Genomic DNA, 11,612 nt, shown 5'->3' on the forward strand with positions numbered 1-11,612 from the left:
TTTAGTTTTTAATCCACATCACAAGGGTCTTGGCCTGAAATATCCACTCTTTATTCCTCTCCCTAGATGCTGCCTGACCTGCTGAGTTCCTCCAACATTTTGTGTACCATAATGTAATGCACATTGTGGCTGTATCTTTAATAAAACAACAGTCATTCCAATCATAAGCAAGGGAAAATCTGCGGGTGCTGGAAATCCAAGCAACACACACAAAATGTTGGAGGAACTCAGCAGGCCAGGCAGCATCTATGGAAAAAAAGTACAGTTGACTTTTCGTCCTGCCGAAGGATTTTGGCCTGAAACATCGACTACTCTGCAAGATCTCTTCCAAGGATACCTACTCTGATCTGGTCCTGCTGAAGAGTTTGAGCCCGTAACTTCAACTGTACTTTTTCCATAGATGCTACCTGGCCTGCTGAGTTCCTCCAGCATTTTGTGTGTGTCATTCCAATCATTACCATTTTCTCAAAGCCAATGAGAAATAGTGTCAGAGACATAGAACACTACCACCACAGACACAGTCCAACTAGTCCATGCTGAGCTATTAATCTGCCTAGTCCCATTGACCAGCACCTGGACCATATCCCTCCATGCCTCTCCCTGCAAGAACAAACTTTTCCAACAGTATCTTTGGTAATTAATGGAAATTGGGGGAATTGTTGGGGAGGAGTCTTGAAATGCAAAGGTGAAATCCTATTTCAAGCCTTATCAATCTGATCACATTTCTGTGATAATGTAGTACCTTATGTATGCAGATGGATTGTTGGCTAAAATACACTATCAGTATCAGCACACACCTGTCCTGATGCAGGGTCTCGGCCCAAAATGTCGACTGTTTGTTCCTCTCCATAGATGCTGCTTGACTTGCTGAGTTCCTCCAGCGTTTTGTGTGTGCATGCACTATGGACATAATGCATTCCCAAGCGCAGGCTTTGCAAATCTCTGCCCAGCTTTGGGGTCGGGGTGGGGGAATCGTAGTGAACAGAAACCCTGTAACGGTCCTTTCAGCCCATCAGATCTTCACCTCCACAACGTGGGGTAGCAGTCAAGGTTGGCGCAAGGTTACCCTGGCTATCAGGCAATGGGAGAACCTCGACAGCAGTCTCTGCTGCTCTCCCTGTCTCAAGTCAAGGATGCTGAATCCACGTGTTAATAATGTCAAACAAATAAGGGCGAATTTTTAAAGTTCTGGCTCAAGGGTAAATCCTCTCCCAAATTTATGTTGCATGTCATAAGGAATGAAAGTGAAACGGCTGAGTAATATGGTGGGAGTGAACAACTGGCAAAAACTGAGGAAACATTTCAGAATAGTGTGAGGGTAAAACATCTGGGAAAACAGCGAAACATCTGGAATTATGAGGGTAAACATCTGGAGAATACAGAGTGCAACATTTGGGGAATATTATAAGTGTAAACATCTGGTGAAATCAGAGTGAAATCTGGAGACTATTCTGAGGGAAAAACATCTGGGGAATTACAGAGTGAAACTTCTGGGGTACCCAGAGGAAACATTTGCAGAATATGTTGAGGATAAGGCACTGGGAAATACAAAATGAAACATGTGGGGAAGATAGAATAGATTAGATTTGCTTTATTTGCCACGTGTACATCAAAATGTACAGTGAAATACGTCATTTGGTCAAATCAAATCAGTGAGATTGTGCTGAAGGCAGCCTATCACAAGCCTATCCTATTCACCTTTCCTCAGCAAGACCACCTTAAATAAGATCCACTTTGTTTCTCACACACATGTCGAAACACACAGTACAGTGAAATGCACCATCTGCATCAAAGACCATTGTTCGGGGATGTGCTGGGGGCAGCCTGCAAGTGTCGCCTCGCCTTCAGCGACAAAACAGCATGCCTAGTGCTCATTAACCCTAACCTGTCCATCTTGAGAATGTGGGAAGAAACCAGAGCACCCAGCAGAAACCTACGCGGTCACGGGGAGAACATAGAGTCTCCTTACAGGCAGCGGCGGGAATGATCGCTGGTGCTGTAAAGTGAGTGCGCTAACCACTACGTTACATGCCGTCCCTAATACAGTGAGAGTAAAACGACAGGAACACAGTGAGTGAGAAAGATCTGATCAGCACTGGGAGAGTGCAGTGAAAGGGTAACTTCTAGAAGACTAAGGTATGGAGAATGTGGTGAGATTGAGACATCTGACGAAACAGTGAAAGTGAAAATCATTACAAAGGGGTGAAGATAAACTTATTGTGATCTCAACTTCTTAACATCATTGTAATAAACTGGCAGTGCACTCTGTGGCCCCTTCTTGTCCCTTGCACCATTCTCTGTAAACTCCACCGACTGTGAAAGTCCCAGGACATTAGCAGTTCCTGAGATACTCAGAACACCCCATCTGGCACCGGTAAACAATCCACGATCAAAGTCACGTAGATCACATTTCTTCCCCATTCTGATGTTTGGTCTGAACAACAGCTGAACCTCTTGACCATGTCTGTATGCTTTTTTGCGTTGAGTTGCTGCCACATGATCGGCTGATTAGATATTTGCATGGATGAGCAGGTGTACAGGTGTAGATGGCCACTGAGTGTATGTTGAACTTTGACTTGAATACAGCACAGAGAAAGGGGAAACACGGGACTGCAGAAGGTCAGGAAAGGGTTAAGAAAGTGTGCAATTCACCAAGCATATGGAAATTCTATGTGCTGTGGGAAACAGCTCCTCAGCCTTCTTTATGGGTTTGAATTTCTAGCTCAGTCCATCCTCTGCTCTTCACCTTTATATTGCAATGTTCAGACAAGATATCCTGCGTTGTGTTGTTTCCCATTCCAGCTGCCCGATATATTATGCACTGCCCTCGTATACAACAGGTGTAGTTTCTGACCTGTGAATGGCTTTTTGAAGAATTGGAAGCCAATCACTGGTTTGGAATTTTAAAGAAAGCACAGAATCCAGATTCTCAAAGAAACGTTGCATTTCACTGAAGATAGACGAGAAACAAAAAAAAACATTTAAATGCTGGAGGAACTCAGCAGGTCAGGCAGCATCTATGAAAATGAATAAACAGTTGACGTTTCAAGCTGAGACCCTTCTTCAGGACTGATTAACTACGTTAAAGCAAAAATGGTTAATTGTTTTAATGTAGTTAATTAGTCCTGATGAGGAGTCCTGACTGCTTATTCATTACCATAGGTGCTGCCTGACCTGCTGAGTTCCTCCAGCATTTTGTGTGCGTGTTGCTTTGGATTTCCAGCATCTTCAGAGTTTCTCCTGTTTAAAAAAAACACTTAAGTCTTGTTTAACGTTTAAAATGAATGTTTTTTCTACCACATAACCTTTCATGCTTTTTTTTTTGTGAAACCTGTGTTCTTTGTTGTCTTTCACCTAAGCCACTGCATTAGAGACATACCGAGCAGAAATCCTAGCTTCAAAAGATTTGGAACCCACTTACCCCCATCATTTGCCAGCTGAAATCCTTTGTCAGTTTGGTAAGGCACATTTTTTTCCTTGACATACCAGCTTCACCGCAGCAATTTTTTAGCAAGTGATACATCGCAGCTCTGATCCCCAAGAGGAAATAAAAATTTGAAGGGATCCTGTCTTCTGGGGCAAGTGCAAGCCTTCATTCAGCCCTGGCTGCAGTCAGCACCTGAGCTTTGGATGCACGAGTGTGCGAAACAGAACTGATCTGAGAGACAATGAATTAAATCAGCCAACCTCTCTCTCTCTCTGCTGCTTTCATCTCCGGTCTGTAAATGATCATAAAGAGAAGAGGGAGGGTACAAAGATGCACGCAATTAAATGTTAAAATGATGGGGAGGAAGGTGAGAGTCCAACACCATACCATAAACGAGGCTAAAAGCAATCTGCAGCATACACACTGTCGCCAAGGGACAAGTCAATCAAGCAAAGTGCGTACTTGTTGGTTTAGCCCCTGAGCAAGAATCAGCAAACATGAAGCACACTGAAACTTCATAAATCAGAGAAGGCAGTTATCTCTGCCCATTATGAAACAATAATATCTTGATACTACTTTGCATTTGTGCTACAACCGTCCGTCAAATTTATGAGAAGTGAAATCTCATTTAGCATTATATCTACGCATTTGAAATTTAAATTACGTAAATGTACTGAGGCAATAACCTACAATGTGTAATTGATATTTAAATCGCAACGCCATACACGCTTTATACACTTCTAGAATCATGGTTTCATGTTACACTCAGAGGCCACTTTATTAGATACCTCTTGTACCCAATGAAGTGCCCACAGGGTGTATAGCCGTGGTCTTCTGCTGCTACCACTTCACGGTTCGATGTGTTGGGCATTCAGAGCTGTTCTTCAGCACACCACTGTTGTAACTCATGGTTATTTGAGTTACTGTCACCTTCCTGTCAGCGTGAAGCAGTCTGGCCATTCTCCTCTGACTGCTCTTACTAACAATGCTTTAACTACCGCTCACTGGATGCTTTTTCGTACTTTGCATCATTCTCTGTAAACTCTAGAGAATGAAAATCCCAGGAGATCAGCAGTTTCTGAGATACTCAAACCACCCCATCTGGCACCGACAATCATTCCGTGGTAAAGTCACTTAGATCACGTTTCCTCCCCATTCTGATGTTTGGTCTGAATGACAACTGACCATGCCTGCCTGCTTTTATGCATTTAGATTCTGACATATGATTAGCTGATTAGGTGTTCGCATTAATGAGCAGGTATACAGGAGTACCTAATAAACTGGCTACTGAGTCTATGTGTGATTGCAGTTTTCCAAGGAAGTGACAACCCACGCTGGTTCTGTGTATAATGCCACTCTGGATGGATTTGCTTCCATCGGTGCAAAATGTTATAGTGTTCGCTGCTGGTGTTGAAGGAAGATGCCCATAAAGGTGAAACTGTCTCTGAGGATAACTATCAGGTTCTAGTTCCACAGGATCACTGGCACCCAGTAGCCATGATGTCTTTATCAGTCTCAACATCTGATCACCCGCAGAATTTATCACAAAGAACAAAATAGGAATGAAAATGCACAGTCTTTTATTGACACAAAACAAAGACGGAAACATTAATAGGAAACGTTTAAATTTCATGAATTTAAGGCCACGCGGTACTGTAGTGATTAGCGCGACCCTATTAAAGCTCAGTGTTCCGAGTTCAATTCCGACTTCAACTGCATGTCCTCCCTGTGGAATGCTGAGTTTTCTGTGGGTGCTCCAGTTTCCTCCCACTTTCCAAAGACGTACAGGTTAGTAGGTTAATTGGTTGTTCTAAATTGTCCCATGATTAAGTTAGGGTTAAATCAGGGTTGTCAGGGGTTGCAATTCACATACAAGGTTAATACACAGGGTTATAGAATTTGTTAATGTCTAACTGCGGCTTCAAACACAATTTTAAAAGTCATTTAACACTTGTAATGGAATGTTAAAGTTTCAGTACATTTTACGATAAGGCAAGCAAATGAACGTCTTGAGTTCAGCACTCACCCCACCTTCCTGCCATTGGAATAGAGATAGAATTCATCTTGTCCTTATCTACCACCCCATCAGCTTCCGCATCCAACACTTGCTCCTCTGCAACTTCCGCCATCTCCAAAGGGATCCTACCACCAAACATATCTTTACCTCCTCCTCCCCCCATCTGCTTTCCACGATTCCCTTGTCCATTCGTTGCTCCCCACTAATCTCCCTCCTGGTACTTTTCCCTGCAAATGGCCAAGTGCTGCAGCTGACCATTCACCTCCTCCCTCACCGCCCCAAACAGTCCTTCCAGGTGAGGCAACGCTTCGCCTGCGAATCTGCTGGGGTCGTCTATTGCGTCCAGTGCTCCCGATGCGGCCTCCCCTATACTGGTAAGACCCGTCGGAAATTAGGGGACGGCTTCATCGAGCACCTCCACACCATCCACCACAAGCAGGGCTTCCCGATGGCCAAACATTTTAACTCCCATTCCCATTCCGACATGTCAATCCACGGCCTCATCTTCTGTCAAGATGAGGCCACCCTCAAGGTGGAGGACCAACATCTTAGATTCCATCTGGGCACTCTCCAACAAGATGGTATGAATATCAATTTCTCCTTCTGGTGAACGAAATTCACCTTACTTCGTCTCACTTGCCTATTACTTAGCTCTGGTCCCCTCCTCCTTCCCTTTCTCCTATTGTCCACTCTCCTCTCCTATCAGATTCCTTAACCCCTAGCCTTTGACCTTCCCCCCCCACCTGGCTTCAGCCATCTCTTTCCAGCAAGCCTCTCTATTCTTGCCCCCCCGACCCTTTGGCATTTCCCTCCTTCCTTCTCAGTCCCGAAGAAGGGCCTCGGCACTTAACGTCGACTCTTTTCCACAGATGCTGCCTTATTTGCTGAGTTGCTCCAGCATTTTGTCTGTGTTGCTTTGGATTTCCAGCATCTTGCAGAATTTTCTCATGTTCTGAGTTCAGGTCAGTTTGGTTGGTTCCCCCTGAATTAGTCGACGAAACCTGAAAACACCAAAGTCAAAGTCAAGTTTATTCTTATTCGCACATGTAAATAAATGTGCAATAATAAAATACTACCTTGTAGCAGCATCACAGGCAGAGGGCACTGACAAAAAACATAGAAATTAAGCACAAGAAAGAGCACAATTTGAACAAAAAAGCAGTCCATTGTTGTGAAAATGGTCGTAGTGTCGCTGATTTCCAGTGATCAGGGATCTGCCGGTTGATCCAGCTGCTCCTGAACCTGCTGGAGAGGGACTTTAGGCTTCTGTATCTCCTGCCTGGTGGTAACTTCGAAAACATGGCAGGGATCTCAGATGTTTGATGTGTGTTCATGAAGGTGCTCTCAATGGTGGAGAGGGATGCTTTTCATTACACACAATGTTGTGCATGACAGTCAACGTGACTTCGAAACTTTGAGGTAATGTTTGCCTTGTCCTTGACTTGGCTTTTGTCCTGTGACAAGCAGGATCCCAGATCCAATACTCCCTGTGAGTAGGGTCTTTAGTTACTTTAAAGTACCAGAGATTCAGTTCCAGTACTGACTGCAATGTACTGGGGTTCACTGCCCTACTATCTTGTTAACACACTGGCAAACCCTTAATGCCCTAAAACCCTCCTTAATTTCTACAACTCCCACTAATCTGTACACCCTTCCCTATCTCTTTAACCCCTCTTGCCCTGACACCCTTCTTTCTCTGTAACCCCTCCTGCTTCTAACCCACACATCACTGTAACCACCTCCAACCTGACACACCTCCCCATCTCTGTAACCCCCTCCAATCCAACACCCCTCCCTGTCTCTATAACCCCCTCCAATCTGACACCCCTCCATCTCTGTAACCCCCTCCAACCTGACACCCCTCCCCGTCTCTGTAACCCCGTCCATTCCAACACCCCTCCCTGTCTCTGTAACCCACTCAAAGTCAACTCCCCTCCCTATCTCTGTAACCCCCTCTAACCCAACACCCCTCCCCATCACTGTAACCCTCTCTAATCTGACATCCTTCCCTGTCTCTATAACCCCCTCCAACCCAACACCCCTCCCTGTCTCTGTAACCCCCTCCAAACCAACACCCTTTTTGTCTCTGTAACCCCCTCCAACCTGACACCCCTCCCTGTCTCTGTAACCCCCTCCAATCCGTATACCCCTCCCTGTCTCTGTAACCCCCTCCAACCCCTATACCCATCCCAGTGTCTGTAGCTCCCTCCAACCCAACACCCCTTCCTGACTCTGAAACCTATACCATTCCCTTTCTCTTTTAACCTCTGACTCCTATACCCCTCCCCTTCTCTTTAACAACCTCTGACTCCTATACCCCTCCCCTTCTCTTTAACAACCTCTGACTCCTATACCCCTCCCCTTCTCTTTAAAAATCTCTGACACCTATACACCTTCCCTTCTCTTTAAAAATCTCTGACACCTATACCCCTCACCAGCTCTTTAACAACCTCCCTGTTTCTGCAAAAGCATTCTGTCCCTACACCCCTCTCAATCTCTGCAATGACCTCCGACCCCAATAGCCCACCCTACCCACAATTCCCTGCTTTGGCTGATTTCTGGGCCCAGAACAATCCAGGTGGGACCTCTTCCCTTTCCTAGATGGCTTGCCGCTTCCCAAAATCCAGAGCACCTCAGGCTAAGGTCCAGGCAGGTTTTCTGAGTTCTCCTTGATATTGCTGAACGGTAGTGTCTCCCAAATTCGTCCTTCCAGTGTAACTCCTTCTAAATTCCTTCCCTCCCATTCAATTTCGACCCCAAATCTAACTCTGCAATAGGATTCATCCATAATTCGCTCCCCTTTTGATCCACATTCTTCCCAGAGTTCCTTAATGCCAGTCAGCTCCTCCCAAAATCTCCAACTCTGATCCCTTTCCTAGTGAAATTTCTCCCTCCACTCCAAAACCTCTCAAAATCCATCCCTGCGATCCAGCACTTCCTAAACTCCTTCTAATTCGAGAATATCCACACTCCAATCTGATTCTTCCCAAATTCCTTCTGTCTGATCCATGTTCTTCATGAAATTCCTTCCTCTGAAACATCTCTTCCTGAAATCCCTCCCTGTGATCCGGCTCACTCAAAATCTCCCCCTGCCCTCCACCTGAAAATTCCCAATATCTGGACAGGACCACAGAATGTTAGGGCAGGTTTCCTAAAGCGTTTTTTCAAAGTCATCCGTGTGCTTCCTTTCTAGGGAAAGGATGAAGTTCCAGGAAAATTTCGTACGGAACTGGAAGCAAATGTATCGGGGGTTACTAACGCTTGTAATCGCGATGTTCTTGTTCATCGTCCTGTACACAATGTACAATGACCAGTGAGTGTATGGGGGGGGGTTGTTACAGCGAAGGGGGAGGGATGTTAAGGGCCAGAGGGGGTTACGGAGACAGGGAAGAGTGTAGGGGCAGAAGGGGATTACAGAGATGGGGAGGGCTGTAGGAGCTGGGAGGGGTTTATAAAAGGGTGGTGCCAGAGGGTTTACAGATACAGGGAGGAGTGTAGGGACTGGAGCGAGTTATACAGTGAGGGGTGTTGGCGCCAGAGTGAGTTACAGGAACGTGGAGGGTTGTCGGAGTCAGAGACAGAGAGGGGATTTAAGGTCAGAGAGGGTTAGAGAGACAGGGAGGGGTGTAGGGGCTGGAGGCGGTTACAGACACAGAGAGGGGTGTGGGCGCTGAGAGGGTTACAGAGACAGGGAAGGCTGCAGTGATCGGAGCGCTTTACAGAGACAATGACAGGTGTAGGAGCCGGAAGGTGTTACAGAGACAGTGAGGGGAGTAGAGGCCGGACGGTGTTATACAGACAGTGGGGTATAGGTTCTGAGGGAGTAACAGAGACAGGGAGGTGGAGTAGGTGCTAAGGAGTTATAGAGACAAGGAGGGGTGTAGGTGCTGAGGGGATTATAGAGATAGGGAGGTGGTGTAGGCTCTGAGGGGGTAACAGAGACGGGGAGGGGGTGTAGGTGCTGAGGGTGTTATGGAGACGGAGGGGGTGTATGGCCAGAGGGGTTGTAGGTACCAAGGGAGTTATAGAGACAGGGAGGGGGTGTAGGTGCCGAGGGGGTTACAGAGACAGAGAGGGGATGATTGTGTTACAGAGAAATGGAGATGCCCATTCCCTGCTAATGGTTTCTCTTTCCCCTCCACTCCCCTTCCCTCTCTCTCTCCCTCCCTCCCTCTTTCCCCTCTCTCCCCCGCAACCCCTCTCTTCCACCCCTCTCCCTGTCCTTCTCCTTCTCCCAACTCCCCATCTTCACACTTACTCTGTTCCCCACCCTCCCACTCTCCTCACCTGTCTATCACCTTCCCCCTTTCTGTCTTCCTGCTGCCCTTTTTCCCCTACTCCCCTCTCTCTGCCACACTATCACCACCCCTCTATCCCTCTCTCTCTCTGTCTGCTCTTTCTCCTCCTCTCCCCTTGCCCCTCTCTCTTTCTCTCTTTCCCTTCCCCTTCCTTGCCTTCCACTTTTCTCTCCTCCTCTTGTCTCCTCGCCATTGTACATGTCTCTCTCCCCTCTGTCCCTCTCTCTCCCCTTCGCTTTCCTCTCTCTGTTTCTTCTCCCCACACTCCCCACTCTCTGCATGCCCTCCTGCATCGCCCCCTCTTCCACAGCTCAGCCTCCCCACTTCAATGTGCCCGCCCCGGGCCTCCCTCCCACTCCGGGACCCCCGCTGCCTGCTCCCCTCGCTGGAACCTCCTCTTCCTCAAGACCCACAAGACGGGAAGCAGCACCATCCTCAACATTCTGCTGCGCTTTGCCGAGCGCCGGGGCCTGAGCGTGGCCCTGCCGGCCGGCGGGCGCCACGACTTCGCCTACCCGAACCCCTTCTCCCACCGCGCCGTGGCTGGCTTCACCCCAGACTCCTGCTTCAACCTGGTGGCCAGCCACATGCGCTTCGAGCCGGGTGAGGTTAGCCGCCTCCAGCCCCCCGAGCGCGTCTACTTCACCATCCTACGCCACCCCGCCCGCCTCTTTGAGTCCAGCTTCCGTTACTTTGGCCCCAGCGTCCCCCTCACCTGGGTCATCCCAGGGCCCAATAAGATGGCCACCTTCCTCCGCCACCCTTGGACCTACTACAGGCCCAATGCCTACAATGCCCACTACCTGCGCAACCTCCAGTTCTTCGACCTGGGCTACAACAAGGACATGGATCCCAACCACTCGGCCCTTCCCGGCATTTTCCGGGCTCTGGAGGACCACTTCCCGCTCGTGATGTTGACCGAGTACTTCGACGAGTCCATGGTGCTGTTGAAGGAGCTCCTGTGCTGGGAGCTGGACGATGTGGTCTACTTCCGCCTCAACGCGCGTGATCCCGATGACAGGCCTCCCCTGGATCCTGCCCTGGAGGAACTGGCCCTGTCCTGGAATGAGCTGGACTCCCTCCTCTACGCTCACTTCAACCGCACCTTCTGGCGCAAGGTGGAGGCATTCGGTCGCAGGCGCATGGCGTGGGAGGTCGCGCAGCTGCGCTGGGCCAACAGCAAGATGGCCGAGGCCTGCCTGGAAGGGAGGGGGCCAGTGAGGGCCGGGCTGGTGAGAGAGGCCTCGCTCAAGCCTTGGCAACCAGCTGGAGGCAGGGGCAACATCCTGGGTTACAACCTCCGGCCCGACATTGAGGAGGCCCACCGCGACCTCTGCGTTGCCATGCTGACTCCTGAGATGCAGTACCTGTCCAGGATGGGTGCCAGCCTGTGGCGGGTCAAGGCCTGGTCCGCCCTGCGTGGGATCCTGGGATTGTAAGAATGGGTGGGATTCCTCACTTTATTGTTTCAGTTTATACTCCAATGACTAATTTAGTTGACTCACTCTCTTTTTCAAAGAGGTAAAACTGATCGCTATTTCTAGTGCTGGGTCCCCTCCTGGCCAAGGAGAGATACTTTCACCTAACAAAGCATATTAAACTCAGTTATTTTATCTTAAATGGAGCTTGTCTTATTTTGAGGAGCTATTACCTTGATCGAAACATCACAACATACAGTGAAATGTGTCGTTTGCGTCAACGATCAACACAGTCCAAGGATGTCCTGGCGAGTTCTGGCGCCAAAATTTGATGTCTTCAACTTACTGACCCTAACTCATGCGTGTTTGGACTGTGGGAGGAAACCCGTGTGGTCACGGGGAGAACGTACAAACTCCTTACAGACAGCGGTGGGAATTGAACCCCAATCGAT

General features: G+C 48.2%; 1 protein-coding gene across 1 annotated transcript; it reads left to right on the plus strand.

Moving 5' to 3' along the window:
• The first annotated feature begins 5,798 nt into the window (after window positions 1-5,798).
• On the plus strand, window positions 5,799-11,238 carry LOC140187261 (galactosylceramide sulfotransferase-like). Its single transcript, XM_072242394.1, has 3 exons — window positions 5,799-5,818; window positions 8,638-8,757; window positions 10,053-11,238. Exons 1-3 carry the CDS (start codon window positions 5,799-5,801, stop codon window positions 11,179-11,181), a joined length of 1,269 nt encoding a protein of 422 aa, XP_072098495.1. The 3' UTR covers window positions 11,182-11,238.
• The last annotated feature ends 374 nt before the right edge of the window (window positions 11,239-11,612 follow it).

This window comes from Mobula birostris, chromosome 24, assembly GCF_030028105.1.
Source record: "Mobula birostris isolate sMobBir1 chromosome 24, sMobBir1.hap1, whole genome shotgun sequence".
NCBI lineage: Eukaryota > Metazoa > Chordata > Chondrichthyes > Myliobatiformes > Myliobatidae > Mobula > Mobula birostris.

Bases quoted from the DNA above. Each gene is read 5' to 3' on its own strand.
- LOC140187261 (XM_072242394.1), top strand. From the start codon at position 5,799: ATGCGGCCTCCCCTATACTG. The intron at 5,819-8,637 runs GTAAGACCCGTC...CTTCCTTTCTAG, and splicing joins ATGCGGCCTCCCCTATACTG to GGAAAGGATGAAGTTCCAGG. The intron at 8,758-10,052 runs GTGAGTGTATGG...CCTCTTCCACAG, and splicing joins TACACAATGTACAATGACCA to CTCAGCCTCCCCACTTCAAT.